At 38.2% G+C, this 21891-nt stretch overlaps 1 protein-coding gene across 1 annotated transcript in view; it reads right to left on the reverse strand.

Moving 5' to 3' along the window:
* Positions 1–21891, reverse strand: part of LOC139728973 (uncharacterized) — a 48953-nt gene that overhangs the window by 22618 nt on the left and 4444 nt on the right. Inside the window, exon 2 of the mRNA XM_071639899.1 lies at positions 12892–13000. Coding sequence (XP_071496000.1) covers positions 12892–13000 — 109 coding nt within the window. The remainder of the gene's footprint in view (positions 1–12891; positions 13001–21891) is intronic.

A 21891-nucleotide genomic window follows, 5' to 3' on the forward strand; every position in this document is an offset into this window, starting at 1 on the left:
CATGTATGGCCATTTTTACAATCAGTGGTGTAAAACACGATTTTGGCACTAATTGGTGTATAACTTTCTTATACACTGACAGATATGCATTATTTTTTCTCATAAACTTACCACCCCCAGTGTCTACCTTGGGTACCTTAATGAACTTTCGTCTCTTTTTCTTTCAGATGTGGCATGCACTTACATGCTTGAAATCCAACACTTTTGGTGTATGCACTCTGACATGGTTTTTTTGTCAGACCTAGCATATTAAATTGTTCATTCCTTTTCATTATTTTTGTTGTTGTGGTGATAGACAGGTATCCAACATCAATAGTCCATGGGCCAGGCCAGATATTGGTACCATCTGAGGTGGCAAAACCGTTTTGGTGTCATTTTGTTTGTCGGGCATAGATATGCTTATCAAGCTATGATAGCATTTCCAAATGAGTAGCTTAGTCATAGTAAATGAATTTTTAACCAATTTGGTTTCGTTGTTATATCCCTATACTTCTGAATCGAAACTAACCGCCATACAAAGAAGAGCACAGTCTTCTGTATGTTCCATAGAGCTGTAAAATGCAGCTCTATGGTATGTTCACAGGTGTTCTGTTGTAAACGCGGTGCGCTTAGTCTTTATTCAAGGCAGCGAAGGGAATATCCAAAGGTTATGATGTCCACAGCGCTTAGTCCTTATTCTAGACGGCGAAGGGAATATCCAAAGCCTATGATACAGTGTATATCCTTTTATCTAAAAACAACAACAACAACAAAAGCAATTCCTAGTGAATTTTACCGTATTTTTCAATCATTTATCATTTTCCTGTGAAAACGCTACGGTGAAAATGCTGATACCACGCCAATGTCGCTTTATTTCCCTCCAACAATATAAGATAATGCAAAAACAATGTACCGGTACACTACGATACATTATAATGAATGATATTGTAAATGAACAGAGTGATTTTTGTTTAAAACTGATGTATTTGTTGATAGGGTAGTATAAAAACAGTATAGATAATCCCTTTTATGAGGAACTTTAGATATGATAACGGTACATTGGTCTAGATAAAGAACTAAGCGCACCGCGTGACAGCTGTGGACATCATAACCCTTTGGATATTCCCTTCGCTGCCTTGAATAAAGACTAAACGCACCGCGTTTACAACAGAACACCTGTGGACATACAGAAGGCAGTGCTCTTCTTTGTATAGCGGTTTAGTTTCGATTCATAAGTATAGGGATATAAATACGAGACCAAATTGGTTAAAAATTCATTTATTATGACTAAGCTACTCATTTGGAAATGCTATCATAGCTTGATAAGCATATCTATGCCCGACAAACAAAATGACACCAAAAAGGTTGTGCCACCTCAGATGGTACCAACAACCCATTTTTCGGGTCTTGGCCCATGGACTACAAGAACTATTATGTTTACCAGGTTCTGCTTTGTCTTCTTTAAAGACTGAAATTGTCCAAACTTTATGTTTCGGAGGTGACATTTTCCGTTAACAATTAACCCCTCTTTTGAGTTAGCTCTTGCTCACAATTATAAAATTCAACTTTGCTAATTTCCATCAAAACAGAATAGTAATCAATCTGACTTAACTTCGATCCAAAGATTATTTGATTCAAATAGCTTATCATTTTTTGGTGAGTGTTTATAAATTTATGCAACTTTTCCGTTAACTTTTCTGTCACCTCTGAGACAACAGATTTATGTATTTGATTTTTTTATTCTTGACATCAGTTATACATTACATTTACAAAAATGTAACATATCCCCTCACATTATCTCTGAAGGAAGGTAGTAGAAATATAGCCTGTTGTTTTCATTTCGGAGCAATTTACAATTTTCCGTTAACACTTGTCACCTCCGAAACAACAAGTGTATTATATCTGATAATTTCTCGAAGACAAAGCAATTTTGTTTGATTCTGTCCAATTGACAGGAATCTCTTTTGGATGAAAATAGTAATATGGCAACAGGAAGTGAGAATTTTCTAGAGATTGATAAAAAATCTAATAAAAACTAAGAATTACTGTTTCGGAGGTGACAAAACATTGTTAACAAGAGTTTTTGCTCATTTCTATTGAAGAGAAACCATATCATGTACACCAATGGTTTCATTTATTTTAGTAACATAAGTCTCCAAGTGGAGAAATCAACTAACACACTCTCACTCCTATTTTTATTACTATACTGTACGTTTTAGGGCAAATTTACATTTTTTCACTTTTTAACAAAGGGAATGCACAAAATACACCCATCTGTTGTATATATAATATTGTAATCAAGATCAATTCTCCTGCTTTAGTTAAGTAAACATATAGATGCTTTCATCTTAGAAGCTTGATTTCCAATTTAAGCAATTTAGTTGTGAAGATTTACCAATCACAGCTTTCCATGTAGGTTGCTTTTTCTTGTGTTTCGGAGGTGACATTGTTTGTTAACACCGTATTGTTATGTGATAGTGAAAGGCAAGACTTCAGTTCCTTTTCACTATCTATTAACATTTTCAAATACATTTAATATCTACAAAATCATCACAATAGAAGTGACTTTTGTATACCTAGCTCACCAGAATTCCCTTGATACCAAAGTAATACATGTGGCAGTTCATGCATGCCCTAGTCCACAATCTTAAAAAAAATCATGAAATAATCAAACTCCACAAAAAGGCCACATGCCTATAGCTGGTGCACAACTTGTTCTTGAATTCTTAGTTGTTGTTTTTCCATGTACAATGTGGTAATAATAAACAAAATTATGTGATTTTTTTTTTTAATATGACAATAATTATTACATTTTCCAAGTTGAACCAACTGTTTATAAATGACATTGTATTTTTTTAAGATTATTGAAGTTATCTGACAACTAAAGTGAACAGAGGAACAAGTCCCCAGGACTGGAAAGGGAAAGATCCAAAAACAAGATTTGTAGTTCTATCTCAATATAATTTTGATGACGTGTTTACCTTGTTTTGTTATTATGTTTTATCTTAGAATTTTGCTTTAAGTACTGGAATTTCAGGGAAAAGAAAATGGTTTCTTAAAGGACAAGTCCACCTTCATATACACGTGGATTGAGTGAATGCAACAACATTAGTAGAACACATCATTGAAAGTTTGGGGAATTGGACAATCCATTCAAAAGTTACAGTATGGGTTTTTTTAAGTATCTATGCAATCAATCACTGCTGGATGAGATGACTACGACAGTGTATGATGTCACATGCATACAACGATATAAAGAAAATATAAGTGAATTTCACAAAACTTTACTTTTTGAAAAAAGTGCACATTTCTTCAACTTGCTACTGATGTATGTTAGGGCAATATTATTCACCCTGCCTTCCAAAAGAGAGAAGTCAAGTGTTCTTTTGTTATGCAAGAAAAGTGAAAATATGTTGAATTTTCTTGATACTTTCTCTATATCCTTGTACACGTGTGACATCACAAGCTATAGAAGTCTTCTCATTCAGCTTTGACTGAGCAGAAACTTCAAAAATTCATAACTCTGGAACGGATTGCCTTATTTTCCTCAAACTCTCACTGATGTGTTTTACTAATATTGCTGTATTTACTCAACCCTCATGTCTATTGAGGTGAACTTGTCCTTTTTCGGTCCCTTATAGGGTTATTTGAGACCAGTTTGTGTCCGGGACCTTCTGTGAAGTTGATGGGTAAAATTACTGAACAAAAAAAAATTTCCCCATAAGTTCACACAAAAGCATTACGCTGCTCTCTTCAGCTGGGAAACACAAACTGTTGTCTTAACCAAACTGTAAAAACTTGCTAAAGATTAGTATGAATTACAATCTAAAACAAAATATGAGCTGGTATCCACTATCATGAAAGAGAATAACTAAACAAAATAACATGTAAGAGCTGAAAGAAAGAGCTTATATTTGAAAATTAAAGCCATGAGGAAAGACATGAATGTTCACAATATATTAGTTACATTGTAACACCTGAGAAGTTGGGTTGTCTCTGTGTTGTGTCACCTCCAAAACAATAAAATGATTTTTTCTTATCCTATACTTTTTACTCTCAAAAGTGACTAATATATATAATTTGCTGGTAATTTTCAAGCAATTCAGAAAGATACATAAAATATATTTTAGTAATGTCAACAGTTTAAATGAATCTGATTTATAGAAAATTTATCCCAGATGAACCAAACACCTTTCACCAGTATTATAACATTTTTATGGTGGCTATCAAGAATGATGAAGAATTCATGAACATCCTTGAATTTAATCTATTTATAATACTATGTGCGAACAAAAACATAATATAAGTCAAATAAGAATTTTTGCTTTTGGCATTCATAACCTATGTCCCCACCAAAAAATTACAATGGTACCCTCCGCAACGATAACTTTAAAGATAGTGAATCAATCTAAAATACAATTTGAGGGATTGAAACTATAACTCATTGCCCACACCTTACAGAAAACCCCATTCAATTTGCTTCAGAGGTCAAAGAGAAATGAGGATTTTTGTAGAGCATGTCAGGAATCCCTTCCCTCCAAGTTCTGTTTGATATTGTGTTTACACATTAATATGCAGTTCCAAGAGCATCCAAGTGCTAACTTGGAAGAATCAGACTCCTGACATCCTTTATAACAATCCACATTTCTTTGAGACCACTTAACCAAATTGACTGGGGGTTTCTGCAAAATAGAGCTAAGATGTTATAATTTAAGACCCCAAAGTAGATCTTAGCTGATTGAACCATATTGGGCGCTATCAATGCAAAAGTCTAATTGTAATTTTCTTTTTTTTTCTTTTTCTTTTTTCTTTTTTTTTTTTTTTGGGGGGGGGGGGACATACTATATGAATACTTGAACACAATGTTAACATTGAATGTCACCTCCGAAACAAAGTTATTCTTCCCTGGTGTTGTGGAATAAAATGTTCTGGGAGCAAAGAAACATTACTAAAATGACCTCACACCCTCATCTCAATTTAAGGTAGAAAATGGAATGCCATGTTTCTTCAGATCACAATATTTAGCTTACAACCTTCATCCAAATGGAAGGCAAACTACCGGTGCCCATGCTAATTAATGAAGTGTAAAAAAACACTTGTTCTGTGTGGTTTATCTGCTTGAAACAGGAGTTAATTTCTTGTTCTCGAGTTATAATTATTAGAAACATTGATAAAAAGAAGAAGTTTGGTGTTATTGTCACTTATTCTCAAAAAAACTGAGTGTTAATATTAATGTCACCTCCGAAACATGCTATTATGTTAACTGTCACCTCCGAAACATCCATGTGTGAAAAATTCAAGATTTAAAGAAATGATTGGAATTTCATTTAACCTACATAGGAAGGTAGCCCTTCTTAAAGACTTGTTATAGTATAGAGTTTGACCTGGCTTGCCCTCCAATAAATAGTTAAAATCTTAAAAATTGCATGTCAATTGGTATTTTTACCAAAAATTTATAAATCTCATGTATTTCTTTTTAATTCACTTTATATTCAACCCCCAAATAGTTTTGATTCACAAACTATATATTGTTGTTAACCATATAAGGGCAAGTCCAAGATATCGCGCACCTTACGTATGGGACATTCAGAGATTTCAAACCTCTGAAAAGTAATGAAGGAGCACTTTGATTTTATTGTTTATCATCAGGAGGACTGGTATCCCTGAGAAGAATATTGTGTTTAAGTTTGATGTCATTTGACCTTGGGTTGATTATTTTATTAAGAAAAATATGGCAACTTACATATGGGACCAGAGAAAAACTGGATTTTTCAAAATAAAGTTTGAACTGAAAATTCTCTGAAAGTACCTTACTGATCAAGTTCTGTTTAGAAGTGAAGAAAGGTACAATACTGAAGTATCTTTCAGCAAAGTTTCACTGCAAAAGAATAAAGCATATTTTCATGAAGTTGGTTTAATTAACGAAAGTACACCTTACGTATGGGACATGGCTCAACTTACGTATGGGACATTTGTCTTTAGTGCTCAAATGCATTCATGGGAATGACTTAAAATTTCCCCATAGTGTCATATTCAGTTCCACAAATCATGCTACAACATGTAACAAATGAAATAGACTTCTAAGTGGGTACTTTCCCGGTTCAGGTACCTAGCAAAAGCTAAAATAAAAGAAATAAAAGTAATTACCAATTTACAATTAAATGTCTTAGTTTGGATTCCGTCATGCATTAACACTGTCCTCATGATGTCTACACGTACAGATATATACTGACACTCTATTTCTAGTCCATTTGTAATACTCTAGTCAATATGTTTTTTATCAAATGAAAACAAAAATGAGCGAATTCTAGCTTGCGACCTTGATATAGCATACATGTACATGTACAATATCTAATTTGTAGTCTTGATAATTTCAACTTTAGAATCAAATGTCATGTACAATGTAATTTGCAAATACAGTTTGAGGTGGGTACTTTCAGTAGCTTCTAGGCTTACCTTGCAAGTTGTTTAAGTTTTTATAAAGTTTTATGATTGTTTGAAATGCAGCACAAAACACAACAACAACAAGAGTACTTCATTTTGCTCTGTAATCATCATGTTTTGCCATGTGAATTTTAGCTGAACTGCAAAATCAATCAAATTTTAATGAAAGTTTTAGATTTTAAGGAGGTAGAAGAATGTATGTACCAATGCTGGATTTTTTTTTCAAATTGCTTGGCTTCATGTCTATGAAACCAAAGACGACAAAATTTGTGTTACTTTGTACTCTACATACATGCTTGTGTAGTGATACAGGAAAGATTATCATTTGCACATTCAAGTCTAGATTTGAAACACTTAAGTAACTCACTGATCTGCAACTTACAATTTTGAATAAATTCTAATAACCTCATTTGATCATACACTACCAGATTGCAATGTATGTTGATAATTGTGTAGATTTGGGGTACAAAGTAAAGTATGAGTTGATGAAGGTGTCTCAGAGCACATCTGTCTCTTCAAACACAAAATAGAAAAGAATATTGAATTCCTTATTTGTTTGTGTTATTTGTGTTTTTAGCACTCCAACCACAGAACCAGTATTGATATTGTGGTTTATGGCAAATGTAAACTATAGTCTTCATTTTACAGGATTTTCGGAAATCATGTTCATGACCTTGATAAAGTCATGACATATTCTGAGGGTGAGCAGTTGAAATATTAACAATCATATCAAAATAAAAAGTATTCTCATTGGGTTTTTCCTTTGCTATCAACTCTAGTAATGACAAAGTTACCTGCTGTCACCTTAGTGATTTTTCTTTTCAGTATTAAAGACCTATAATGTTGTCATTGATGAGTGCTATAAGCACAATTGTTTTGATTTCCCTTTTGAGGCTGTACAACCTGCAGTACATGCTGAACAGTGTACTGCACCTAAAATGACACTCAGAGAATCCATTCTCTTGGACAAAGTCATTTTGTAGAGGGGTAAAGTTGAAAATGATAACTGAATTAAGAAAATGTCTAATATCAAAATGTTAAAAGGGAATGTTGATTTAAGACCAGCTGCACAGCCTGTGATGAAAATGAGAAAATACAAGTATAAATGAATATTCTTTATTTTCCTTTCTTAGTCATAGAATGACTCAATAATGCTGTTCTTACACTCTCCCTGAGGTCAACTGAGTAGGAGAGGCAGATATATCACATGTCCTTCAGAGTAGGTGCAAAGATAACCATTAACCAAACAAATGTAAGGACATATAGCATCCATGTCAAAAGGCGGTTTTCCCATTCACTTTGCATGTAATGTCCCATACGTAAGGCATTTGTCCCATACGTAAGCAAACTTTAATTAGTTATAAGATGAAGGACTAATTCAATTTCCACATTTAGTTTTGCTAATCTGGAGTTGAAATGAATAAATTAGAACTTCCTAAAGTATGATTGGTCAATGTTGGAAATCTTCAGAAAAAACTTAAAAAAACATACTCAAATCCTTACGTATGGGACACTATGTTCTGGGAAAGTGCATAATTTGCATAATTAATGTGCTGACCTTGTCTTGCCAATTGCAGATTATACTAGCTCATACAGGGGTCATGTCCATAAAGGAACTAGGTCAAGGACAAATTCAACTGATTTTAGATGAATATTTATAATTTGTCCCATACGTAAGGTTTGTTTTTGATTTATGCAAATCAAGGCCATATTTCTTGCATAAATTTGCATAATTCAATATTTTCTTTGCTGGAAATATATGATTTAACTCTTTGGCTACAACATGATATCAATAACTTTTTGATTAAATCAAGATGAATTTTGAGCATCTGAGGGGACATTATCTTGGACTTGCCCATAAACTTTGCATGGTGAAGTTTGACTACAGAGTTTTGTCATTATGGTGCAATTCATGAAAACAAAATTTTGCTTAAATTTACTTCAGGTGCCAGGGTTTTCCTTAAATTACACCAATAACTCTTCAGCTTTAAGGTCTGAAATGTTATTTTTTCAAAAATTTGAATACTTTCCAACAGGAATCAAACAGAATAATGAAAAAATATTTTGTTTGAAATTTTGACCCTCTGAGTACAAAAGTTACACCACTGATCGTAAAAAAGGCTGTATGTGAAATGTGATGGGATAACTGTATCACAATAACAAACGTAAGTTCCCCTCAGAAACTGTGCGTGACACAAGGAGTGAACACACAGTGGTGTGAAGCATTCACCCATGCAGAGACGCTATAAATGCTTGTTCCGCTAGGTATTTTTGAAAGCAATTTGCATTTCGTTATAACGGAGCACATTTCCTTTGTTTTTCTTTGTCTGTGGCGCTCAGAAAAGACTTCGTTATAACGGAAATTTCGCTATAACCGTGTTCGTTATAAGCGAATTGTGTACCATAGACTTTAATGGTGATAATTTTGGGACCAGAAGATCTACTTCGTTATAACGAAATTTCGTTATAACCGTGTTCGTTGTAACGGGAGTGCACTGTATCATCTTTAAAGCGCATAGAGACACCACAGTAGTGATATGCACTATATATAAGCACTGTGTTATAATATAAGTACAGTATATTACACCCAAGTGATAACACATGCAAAGTTTGGTGAAAATTTGACCACGCATTCTTAAGAAAGAGATGAAAATTACGATTATGAACAATTACAAATGTGTAAGGCCCATTTTTTTTAACCCCTCTCCTCCCCCCATGGGTGGTGACCCTGGATCTGACATGAACAAATATGAATCTCTGGTCATCAATATTTACTTACTCATGGTATCAATTTTAACTCAGATCACTTCTGCATAGAAAAGAAGATTCCTTAATGGGAGGGGGGGGGGGGGGTGGGCTCCCTAAGGCCCCCAGGGAAGCATGGTACCCATTTGGATAAATGACGACCCTTTATGCCTAGGGACGCTAAAATCTACCGTGGGGTTTTCAAGAAGAAGATGAAAATATACAATTCAGGCCTAATTTGGACCTGACCCCATATCCTGAGGGCACACCAAGAAGGGCACCCCTTGCTCTGCCATAAACACACTTGAAACTGCAGTCATCGATGTACCCACTGACAGTATTAACTTTTGCTCTACCACTTCTGGTTAAAGAGATGAAGGTTTAATTTATTGGGTTTTTTTTGGCCGGAGTGGGGGGGGGGGGGGGTGGGGGGGGGGTAGGGTCCCCTGGGGGAGCATGGTGATGGTGCCCATTTGAACAAACTGAGAACATACCATACGCATGATATTCCAACAGATGCTACCTTCCAAGTTTGGTTAAAATCCTTTGAACATGGGGTTTTCAATAAGAAGATAAACTAGAAATGTCACTAAGGCAACTAGTTTGCCTCCACCATAATGCATGATTCTCCTAATAGGTCTATAGTACATGTGGACAATGTGTGATTACAGTACATTTTCACAAAATTGGCAAAATATTAAAATGACAAGTTTGTCACAAATGTGTTGAATGTTCACCTTCCTTGACCTAGGTTTAATTGCATGAATAGGAGAGCATACGTATTTGAGGATTTAATGACTTTAACTTGACTTTGACTCATTCATAAGTGTATGCATTGAGTAATTTTCACGTTATGGAGAAAAAGTGCAGTTTCGGCATTGAAAAGTACATTGTTACCATTTTCATCTGGCCAATGACCCTAAAATTCATACAGCTGTAGGATCACTGTCAGGCAGAACATGCCAATGCGTAAGTATGTAGAAAGTTTCAAGATAACTTGAGCCACTTCAAAGATATGGAGGAAAAAGTTAGTTCAGCACTTTCCCTTGATCTTTGACCTTTTGACCTTTGAGGCAAAAAAAAAAAGGAAAAAAAAAAAACTTCCAGAGAATCTCTATTAGGTTATACATGCATACACCAAGTGAAAAAAGAAATAATCCTGCTATATTAAATACAATAGCTATAAAAAGACCCTCGAATAATATATCATTTACTCATTATTTACCTAGTGATCCATGTCCCACAAGCTTTGCTTTTTAGTGGATCACTATTTTCCATAATCGAATATATTTTCCGCACGCCCATGAAATATGCATTGTTCCTCCTAATATGTTGTTCTATAATTCATCTTGTATACTACATGAATCTTTTGCAAATGTTTGAAATATTATTATTTAACATTATTATTTCACATTTATTTCATGACATGTATACTTTGTACTATGTTTTTTTCGTTGATTGGAAATAAACTATGATTGAATTTATTGAATTGATGAATTGAATTGCATAAATGAGGGCAATAGTACAATTTTGAAGTGTTGCCTTTGACCTTTGACCCCGACCTTTGACCCCATGAACCCTAAATTCTCTAGATAATCACTGCCAGTCAGTACATGTATAAATACTATGTTCCAATGAAGATACCTTGAACAATTTCCAAGTTACAGAGAAAAAAGTACAGTTTTAATATTTTTACTTTACCTTTTGACTTTTGACCTTTGACCTAATGACCCCAAACATTCACCAGAGAATCTTAATTGGGTAATACATGTATACACTAAGTTTCAAGAAAAAATCTTCAGGCATTGTATCTATAGATATGGTGGAAATAGTGAAATTTTACATATTTGACCTTGACCTTTTGACCTTGAGCATGTGCACCCAAAAGTTGATAGGCACAACTTCATCCCCTAAAAAAAAATACATGCCAAGTTTCATTAGGATACCTCAGAAGGTTTTTTAGTGACGCTGTCCACAAAATTCATTATGTACAGACGGACGGATGGACATCCCGAAAACATAATGCCTCCGGCACCACTTCGTGGCGGAGGCATAAAAAAAAGGCCCCATCTGGACAACCCCTCCCCTTCCCAATAGGGAGGGGGGGGGGGGCACCCCTGGATCTGCCATGAACAAATTGAACTAGCTCATAACTCAACTCAGGGAATAATTTTCCTGGTATCGCATCGCAATTTGCTATGCACTTTTACACCACTGCTACACAAACTATCTTTTGTGTAGCAGTTTTCTTCCATAGAAATGTACAGGATACCATGTGAAATATTGTTCATCAGCTGAAATTGCTAATCAAATTTGAGTTTGAAAATTATTCCCTGCAACTCTCTAACTTTTGGTCTATGAAAAGAAGATTTTTCAAAATTCAAGGTTAATTTGAGGGGTTCTGGCCCCCTGGGACCCCCAGGAAGGGCATGGTGCCCATTTACACAAAATGAGATGCTAACCCCCTAGTGATGCTACCTGCCAAGTTTGGTGGAAATCCAACAAGGAGCTTTCAAGAAGAAGATGAAAATGTACAATTTAGCCCCTTATTTGGGCCTCCCCACCCAGCCCCCCCCCCCCCCCCCCCCCCCCACTGGCCCCCAAGGGGGACACCCTTGGATCTGCCATGAACAAACTTGAAACTACAGTCATCTAATGGATCTATGTACATACAGTAACTCCACTCTATCACTTCTGGTTTTAGCGAAGAAGATTTTAAAGATTGTTTACAATGGTGGGCCCCCCTGGGGGCCCCAGGAGGGGCATGGTGTCCATTTGAACAAGTTGAGATCCTAACCCCCTAGGGATGCCAAGACCTACATAAGGATGTCAAGACCTGCCAAGTGTGGTGAAAATCCAGTCTAAATTCATATAAGTTAGTCTGATAAGAAAGAGTAAAATATTATGAGTTCATCAGCAAAATTTTGATTGATATCAGGTGCTGTGACATTTTAAATTTTCGCTAATATTTCAGGAAACAGTTCTTGAATGGTCATGCGAGCATGTCATCCCCTCACAATTTGCCATATAGTTTGTACATAATATCTTGAAATTTGAAATTTTTCAATGAAACCAAATTATGTATGACATCTTGTCTTAAACGTGTATATTTGATATGCTAATTGATCACTATTCTGAAGTTATTCAACCAAGAATAACAAACTTTAATGACAGGAACATTGAATTTTTGTCATTTTCTTTTTAATACAATCAATAGAAAATTGTTAGGTTATAAAATTGTCAGCTCACTCATTTGCAGATCTATCCACTGCACAAGAACTGTACATTTGCTGAAATTAGCAAAACTTCAGAATTTCATTCCTTATTTTCCTATGATTTCAGTCAAGTGTTAACCATTAAACTTGTAAAGATTTTACTCTTTTTTCAGACTAACTTATTTTTGGACTGGATTTCCTTCTTAAGAGGTTTACAAGAAGATGAAAATGTAAAAAGTTTCCGCATGACGCACAATGGACAAAGGACATCAGATGCTGGACGCTAAAAGCTGAGGATGGAATAGGTTGAATATTTTTTCCAATCTTCTATGTACGTATTATGTATTAAAGTCCTTATGCAGAATCAGGGCACTTGACTCTTGGTTTGTTTTGAGATGCAAGGTCGATGAAGTTCCCATGCCTTTCTGGCCTGCTTTTCAATGACATAGTGTAGATAAAATTCAAAACATTTTTCAAGTGTTTATGGGGTTCTATTCATTTCACTCACACATATTGAGCTGGCGGGTGAAGCTTGCAAGGTTGTTGTGCTTGAAGACACATGACAAGACTTCGTTGGCGAACATCATCTGATCCGATACAATAAAGCTGTCACCTTTCTGTTGGGTAATATAATCACAAATGATGGACCATTACAAGAAAACCACTTCTGAAGTTCTACAGACTGTATACGTCAAGTGTAGAGTCTATGCAATGACCACTGATATGCATTATATAGACCAGATCCATTAAAAATAGCAATTACTTGTGCTAGCCTTTTGCCTGAAAGAAGTACAATTGCTTGTGCTAGCCTTTTGCCTGAAAGAAGTACAATTGCTTGTAGGTAAAAGCTTTTGCTACCAAGCACAAGTAATCATGCTTGCTGCCCAAAAGCAATTTGTTATAGACCAAGCATTTGTTTAAAAATGTATGCATAAAATGAATGTTTGCTTAGCTTGTTCTTAGCTAGAAGTTGCTGAGATTTTCCAATGAATGCTTCCAAGCTCTGCAAAACGAGCTTTCTTAAGAGCTTTCAATTTGTTCAAAGTGGAAATCTTGTCCAATAGTCTGATTAAACAGAATAAAATCTTACAAGTTCAAATAAAAATTTGACTGAAATTGGATGAAAAATATTGAAGTTATGTGATTTAAGTTTAGCTAATTTCTGCAAAACAGATCTTGAAGTTTAGAGTGGATATCTGCAAATGAGTGAGCTATAAACAAACAAATAACGAAAATTCAATGTTTCTATCATTGAAATCTTAAACATAATGTTATTCCTAGTTGAATTTATTCAAACTTCAGAATAGTGATAAGTTTGCATGCTACCAGCTAGATTTGAGCCTTGGGCATAATTACGTTTGAGGAAATCACTCACTCAGTTTGCCATGTGCATGTATACTTCCTTATATTTCTCACCCAATAACGATCAAAATTTTACAGTTGAACTCGTAATATTTCACTCAATTCTTATCAAACAACTTATAATAGAATTAATATTTGAACTATATTTCCCCTCAGTTTAACTGGGATGTTCGCTTTCAAGTACTGTGTCATTTTCACATTCAAAAAAAAAATAAATATAAAATGAAATATATCAAAAGAACTAGTCACCCCAGACCATAGTTTCAACCAGAAACTTTTTAAGGTAAAGTAATCTTTACATTCGCATACAAACTATAGAGTATAGAGACAGTTTGCATACTGTAAAAGTGGAAATTTTTGCGGTGTAGAAATTTTTGTGCATTTCGTGAAACTAGAAATGCAGCGCAAAAACAGAAGCACACGAATATTTTTGCTTGCCGTATGTTCCTGTACTTGGAATGGTATTCTGAAAATCTTCCTAAGTTTCTTCCTTTAGAAGTTTCTTCCAAAGTCAGAAACTTAGGAAGTGCCTGGGAAAGACCTAGAATTGGTATTGTTGCGAATCTTGTTGAGACATAATTCACGATATAGCATTTACATCATATGTTCTGTATATTCCATATTTATTCATTCATCTTTATGTATTGTTGTATCGATTTACATTCAAATTAATGTTGAAAGTAAACTGAGGTTCTATATCAGGTCTGCTTCTCGTCCTCGCTCTATCCTTGTTCTCTTCGTCCTTGCTCGACGATCGGCCTCTGTCATCATGCGATCCTTGCTACTTTACTTTCTCCTCGAAATGTCCTCTCGTAAGTCTTACTTGTCTCAACTGCCTGTAGCCCTCATGCTTCTCGTTTTCTGCTAACTATTATTTCTCCCCCACGCTATCTTTTCATTTCTGCTCGCTTGCACTTTCGTCTCACCTTCCCTCGAGATTTCTCTGACCCTGCAGCTTCCGCGTCCGCGAGCAGTGGCCTCGTGTTGTAAAAAGCAAGGACGCCGCATGCGACCTCGCTCTTACGTAACGAAAGGACGCGTCCGCATGCGACCCCTGCTAAGGACAGGGTCGCGTGAGGACAGGGACACGCAAGGCCACGCCCTTGTCCTCACAATGATGGACGGCGACAGCTGGCCGTAAGGTCAGATGGCTTTCTCCCAGCAAGGCCACTCTCGCGGCCGCTAACAGGTGACCTCAGTATAAATAGACTTATTATGCCAAGTTGAGGAGTCTTTTCATTTAGGAGTTTCAGCATGTAAATCAATAAGTTTTGTTCGTTGTAATGTTCGTGGTGGAAATAACTTTCTTCACAAATAAATTGGACAAACTCCATATGATGCCTCCTGTGGTCTTTGTGACTTGTGACTCTAATACTTCTTGTTCTGCAATACCTTACAATTACATAATTTCCAGTACACTGGCTAAACCGTAGGCACGCTTACTAACCACATAACGGATTTTGAGGAGAGTAAGCGAGGAAAGGAACCCAAGTACCCTCAGCTTACCAATCGCCCTCTCCATACCAAAATTTCGTTACAGTATTCTGAAATTTCTTCCTCGACACTTCTTAATGCAAATTAGGCCATCATTATCCCCGCCTACGTCCTTTCTTAAGCCAATATGGAATGCTGTATCATAAGGAACCAACCAATGATAATCGCATATCACTATGACGTAGGGTCAAATACACGTGTACGCGGCATGTACCCTTTCTCACGCTCATTTCGCGCATCAAAGTACATGTGCGTGCAGTGAATGACAAGCGCACCTTGATGTCTGCAGCTTGCTATTCTTAACAACGTACTGGTGTAGGACAGGGGTGGAGCTTTCTTCAAAAATTTCCTAAAATTCTTTCATCGAGTGCATTCCAACGTCAATTACCATTAAGTCACCAGACATTCACATCGCATGTAACGCACACCGCAATCAGAGATCAGCTGGCAGGATGGATTTTCATCACTCTCAAAATGCATTCGTAATTCACCTTTTTCCTCCGTAAAAACACAAATAATTGTAATCAAAATATATTTTACCATAAATGTAAAAGGTGACAAAATCATTTTTAAAGCGAGGATGTTTTTGATTTAGAATGGATTTAACGTGGCAGATTAATGGCGGTTTTCAAACGCGGTGACAGACAATGCATCCTACATTGAAGTGTGTGTATAACGCAGGCTATGGGCAGCGAACTATTGCAGTGCCTATCGTTAGTTCGCCAACCCTGAAGTGCATAGGAATTACAAACAAGTGGTGACTAGAACGCCTATACGGTAATTGACGTTAGATTCCTTTGAATACCAACTTCTTCCTACAATTTTGTAAGTCAGAAATTTGCATACTCCTGCCCCTTTCCTAAATTTCTTCCTATTAAAGTCTAGGAAAAAAAAAATTAGGAATTCAGACTTAGGAGGAAACTTAGGAAGATTTTCAGAATTTTTGTATGATACACAAAGGAAAAAATCCTGACTTATTTTGTAAGAAGAAATTTCTTACTAGAAAGGATTTCAGAATACCACCCTTGGTGTCTAGATTCTGCGGAATTAAAAACATGAGAAACTCTTCTCACCCAGCCAAGCGCGAAAAATTATTCGTGCCAAAACATCCACTTTTCCTGTGAGTGTACAGTTGTAGAGCCTATGATTGGCCTACTCCGTGTTGGGGATAGTCGCATTATAAAGCCATGATTATACATGCAGTTACAGAATTTAATTATATGCTAACCACAGCTAACTGCGAGGTCTGCGACCATCATGACCACACCGAATGTGAGTAAACTGCATAAAACAGAGCTGCCCCCCCCAAAAAAAAAAAAATGTTAGCCAGACGCTCAGTAGGTGTTTTCACAACAGCCTGATGTTTTGAAATAGCGCGCTATTTTCTGACTTTGGAAATTAACCAGATCACGAAATAGAGTGCTATTTGATAATGTGAACACAAATTAGCGCGCTATTTGTATTGCTCTGGTCAAGAAAATTTGTTGAGTCCAACTCGGCCCTCGGGAAATTTCTGAAATAGCGGGATAGTAGTACAATAGCGCGCTATTTGATAATGTGAAAACGACTCGAGAAATTAGCGCGATGCATCCCATTCCATGCCTAACGTGTGTGACCCGATCGATCGAGGCAAACTGCACACAAATCATGAGGAATTTTTGAAATTGCACACAGTCTCATTACTGATGCTGTTTGCACATGCTCAGCAGTCGAATTATCTTGAAAAAATTTCGGGCTGATTCTCTTCGGGCTGATGTGAATAAGAAATGAAATACTAGTAGTGCGCTAATTCGCGATCGCGAAAAATATTTCAAGCTTGGACTTTTATCTTGCTGATGTGGAAACGCCTATAGAGTAGTAGACCTATAGGCTATACCTTCTAAATAGACCTCACCCTTACTGCGATCAGCCCCATACGCATAGCTATGCGTATGGACTATGGGGCTGCTGGTTGCAGAAGTTGACCCCACCCGATCTTGCCCACATTTAACAACGCCCAGCCAAAGAGGGTTCTTAACATTATTGTTAACAGGTAGACTACTGTATGCCTCTTAGGCTGCGTTCACATAGAAGTATACTATTCGGGTATTCGGGGCTCGCTTTCGAGGGCACGCGAATAGCTTGAATCGAACGATAGGATTTCCTAACACCGGTTCACATAATAAGGCACTATTCGAAAGTATCGAATAGCTGCGAATAGCATAGCAAAGTGGCAAGTATTAATGACAATTTTGGTCTGGATTTGCCCTTTAGCAAAAATAAGCATGTAGACTGACATTCTCATGCACTTTAGAAATTGTTAATAAGATTTGCTGGGATGTATAATTGTAGGAGGAAGAAATCCTCAGTGCATGGGATGGTGAGTTGACGGTGCTGGTGATGGTGTACTGGGTGCCCGAATAGCGAATAGCAAATAGCGAATAGCGAATAGCGAATAGCGAATAGCGAATACCGAATACTTCTATGGCTGCGTTTATCAACTCATTTTCTCGGCAGAAACAGGTTATCCAAACAGCTTTCAAGGAATTTTTACAAGTTGATAAACACAAAGCTGTTTTGAAAGCCCTTTAGGAAAGCCTTTAACGAAAGAGCGCGTTGATCAACTCTCCTTTCTCGGCAGAAACAGTTTATCCAAACAGCTTTCAAGGAATTTTTACGAGCTGATAAACGCAAAGCTGTTTTGAAAGCCCTTTAGGAAAGCCTTTTCGAAAGCCCCAAATTTGTGACGATCCAAACAGGTTTCCTAAACAGGTTACTGTAAAAGTGGAAATTTTCGCGGTGTTCAAATTTTCGCGCATTTCGCGCAACCAGAAACTAGCGCAAAAATAAAAGCACGCGAATATTTTAGCTTGCCATATGTGCCTGTGCATGATGTCTTGATTCCGCGGAATTAAAAACACGCGAAACTCTTCTGACCCGGCCAAGCGTGAAAAATTAGTCACGCGAAAATATCCACTTTTACAGTATCAGAAACCTGTTTGTAACAGCCTTTCGAACTTGATAAACGCAAAGCTGTTTTGAAAGCCCCTTAGGTCGCCCTACTGCCGTTACGCAACCATGCGTTTCTCATGCCGCCACTCTTCTTCTTCTTCCAATAAGTACATCACTCTCAAAGAGTATTATCATACTGGGTGCTATAGGTGTGACTACAGGAACAAACATCACATCTGGTGCAAGAAGATAAACTTAATGGTGCAAGTAAAAAAAAAAAAACCTCCTTAGTATGAGGGTTATCGGAGTGTAAGTGGTTTGAAACTGCTCCGAAAGGTCTCGAGAGACGGAGCTGAAACCACGGCTGTGGGAAGGCCGTTCCAGATGCAAACAACAATTGGGAAGAAACTGTGTTGATAAGAGAGGATTCTGCAGTGATGTTGCCGGAGTTGGATGTGGTGGCCTCTGGTCAGGTCTGATGAATGATACAGGTATGGTGGGGAAGCAGGGATCACGCAATAAGGCCGTTGATGATCTTGTATAATATGATGTACACGGTATACGTATACGTCATAACCTCCAGCAGTCTCCTTACCCAGCAGTTCCAACACCAAAACTTTAAAAATTCATAACTTTTGCATCGATTGCCCAATTTTCATTAAGCTTTCACTGATGAGTCTATGTTACTGCTTTCACTCAATTCGCACTGCTCTTTGGGTTTGCATTCCCTTTAATAGTACAGGGAGTGGACAGGGTTTTCGAAAGGGCTATGGAAAGGGCTTTCGAAATGGCTATGGAAAGGGCTATCGAAAGTCGTTTAAACAGGGGAAAGTTAATAAAGGCAGCCTATCACATGTGAACGCAGCTACGCAGCCTTAGGTAATGCACTTGTCAATTGAAATCCCGGCCCATGGGTACCAGGGGATGGCCGGGACTTGCAACCAAGTTGGGCGGGGATTTCAGCCTTTTTTTCGCCCGGGTGGGTCGGGAATAGACCGGGCTTTGTAGGAGGAAATTCACTTAATTTGCCCCGGTGGGCCGGGGATGTAGCGGGGTGTTGTCGGAGGAAATTCAATTATTTTGCCCCGGTGGGTCGGGAAAGGACCAGGCTTTGTCGGGGGAGATTCACTTATTTTGGCCCGGTGGGTGGGGAATAAACCGGGGCTTGTCAGGGGAAATTCGCTCCAACCAAATGGCAGGCATTTGGGGTGGGAATTTTGGCCGGGATTGAGCCAGATTTTGCTTGAGAGTTGACCATGACTTGTACCATTTCCAGTACGGTACCGGTAATGTGACCATAAATTATTTCGCTTGACTAGCAATTCCCCGCTATTGAGGACTCGGTAACATTGCCCAAAAGTCGTGTAAACGCATGAATCACGTAAGAAAATAGAGCCTAGCGCGAAACATGCGCGATTTGCGCATTTCATGAATTTTTCCAACGTGGAACCTTCGATCATTGTCCGTGGATGTGCGCCGGATCGGTGCTTTACGCGCTTCCATGCGGGCTCAGTCACAGTGCCCAAAAGTTGCGTTATCGCATAAATCACGTAAGAAATTTGGTTTTGCATGCTTGTCCGTCAAGAATGTGACCATTTTCGCTGATTTACGCAATGAAAAATCACCGACGAATTGCGCAAGAACTACGGAAAGATCATGCAAAAATATAGCGCCACAATCATACGTGAGTTGTTAGTGATACATTAGTGATTCATCGATCAGTTTTTCGTAAGTATTACATGCACTTATTTGCGTGTTCTGTTAAAGATACATCTCGGCCTACGCCAATATTTTTTTTTCAGTGATTTTCAGTGATAAGTAGGTGTTACAAGCGCGAAACATGCGTCATTATTTGTGTCTGCTAATCGTCAGTGGACGACTCTCCAGTGACTATGCAAATATGCCCGGCTTGTCGGGGACTTGGCCGGGGATTTCTGCTCAAATATTGCCCGGACTGTCGCCCGTCGGGGAATTGGCCGGGGATTTCAACTTCATTTCTGCCCGGTCTGCCGGGGACTTAGCGGGGGATTTCCGTGAAAATTTTGCTTGACCAGTCGGAGACTTGGCCGGGACTTGGCCGGGTGGTGTAAATTAATATCCCAAAATTTCAAGTGGGATGCAAGTCCCGGCCATCCCTTGACCGAAAGATCGGTCTGTATCTGTCCGTCAGGGAATGTTCCGCGGAGACTGCGTCTGGGTTCACGGATCCCCTCCGTATACGGAGGACAGCGTTAATGGCAAAATATAAAAGAGTCCTCCGGACAGACGGATCTTTCTGTCTAGGGGATCCGGGCTAACTCGGCCCACGGGACAACTCGTCCCACCCGTCGAGGGTGGGCCGAGTTGTCCCACCCGTTGGTATCGATAGTGATCGTGAGCGTCCCAAAGACAAAATAACCTCAAACACAGACAAGCGCTCACGATCACTATCGATACCAACGGGTGGGACAACTCGGCCCACCCTCGACGGGTGGGACGAGATGTCCCGTGGGCCGAGTTAGCCCGACCCCCTTAGAAGTCTATATACATGATATAGGACTCCTAACAGTTGTAGTAGGAGGCACGTAATTCCGTAAGTGTTATCACCCATTTATTAGTTGTAATATGCACTTGTCAATTCAACAATTGTAGTCCCGGCCCCAGGGTACCCGGGCCCGGGGATGGCCTAGACAGGGGGTCGGGCTAACTCGGCCCACGGGACATCTCGTCCCACCCGTCGAGGGTGGGCCGAGTTGTCCCACCCGTTGGTATCGATAGTGATCGTGAGCGCTTGTCTGTGTTTGAGGTTATTTTGTCTTTGGGACGTCTTTTTTAACCGTAACTTTTATGGAATTGTGCTCAGTGGTTTCTGTAAAGAATATTTGCCAACTTTTGGGGGATACAACGACGTAAAAATGAAATTTCAGACGTGTTTATCGCGGTTCGCGATCCCCATAGGTTCACGTTCATTTCGCGCGGTGGGCTAACTCGGCCCAGCTAAGTTTTAGCTGTTGTTTTGTCAGTAAATCTCCGTAAAACTATCAATTTTATCATGTATGAAGGTGTATTCAGGGTTCCTTTAACTAATTTCATCTTCGAGGGAATTTAATTTTGCACATGTTTGGTGAAATGTTTGATATTTGTTCGCATGATTTCATCTTTGCCGTGTCCGCACCGCACTGGTCTCGCCACTGCAGCTCGCTCACACACACAGTGGCAGAGCTGAGCTGGCAGCGCCATGCCCACTCGGGGAGGCGCGGCGGCGGGGCGCGGCGCGTGGGGCGCGAGCGGCAGAGGGAGCAGCCGGCCACTCCGTACCCGTATCCAGTAGAGAAGAAATCAAATTATGCAGCAGATCATTCAATGTGAACTACATGAAGGTCATTATATGCATTTGATTTTAACTGTTAAATGTTTTGTTGTTGCTGCTGTTGTTGTTGCTGATTTTATGTATAGATCTGCGTTCTACTCAAAAGTTATTTCTGTCCAATAAATGTTACCTTTTTTCTTAATAAAAACAAACAAGCAAAAGTCAAAGGGGTGAGTCTGTTTATGGGCATTGCCGTGGAAATTAATAAATTGTTTGATATCCAGTGGTCAGTTATTTGACCTGTAGATATGGATGGTTTGGTTGAATGGTTGATATCATGAAACCGCTAATGAAATGTAGTGCTAGCTAGATTGGCCTTGTTTATGATTGTAGGGCCTACCTTTTGTGTGTACTTTCAAAAATAAAAAGGAA

Source organism: Diadema antillarum, unplaced genomic scaffold (assembly GCF_040938485.1).
Source record: "Diadema antillarum isolate AM-2024a unplaced genomic scaffold, OU_Dant_1.0 seq00000207_RagTag, whole genome shotgun sequence".
Taxonomy (NCBI): Eukaryota; Metazoa; Echinodermata; class Echinoidea; order Diadematoida; family Diadematidae; genus Diadema; species Diadema antillarum.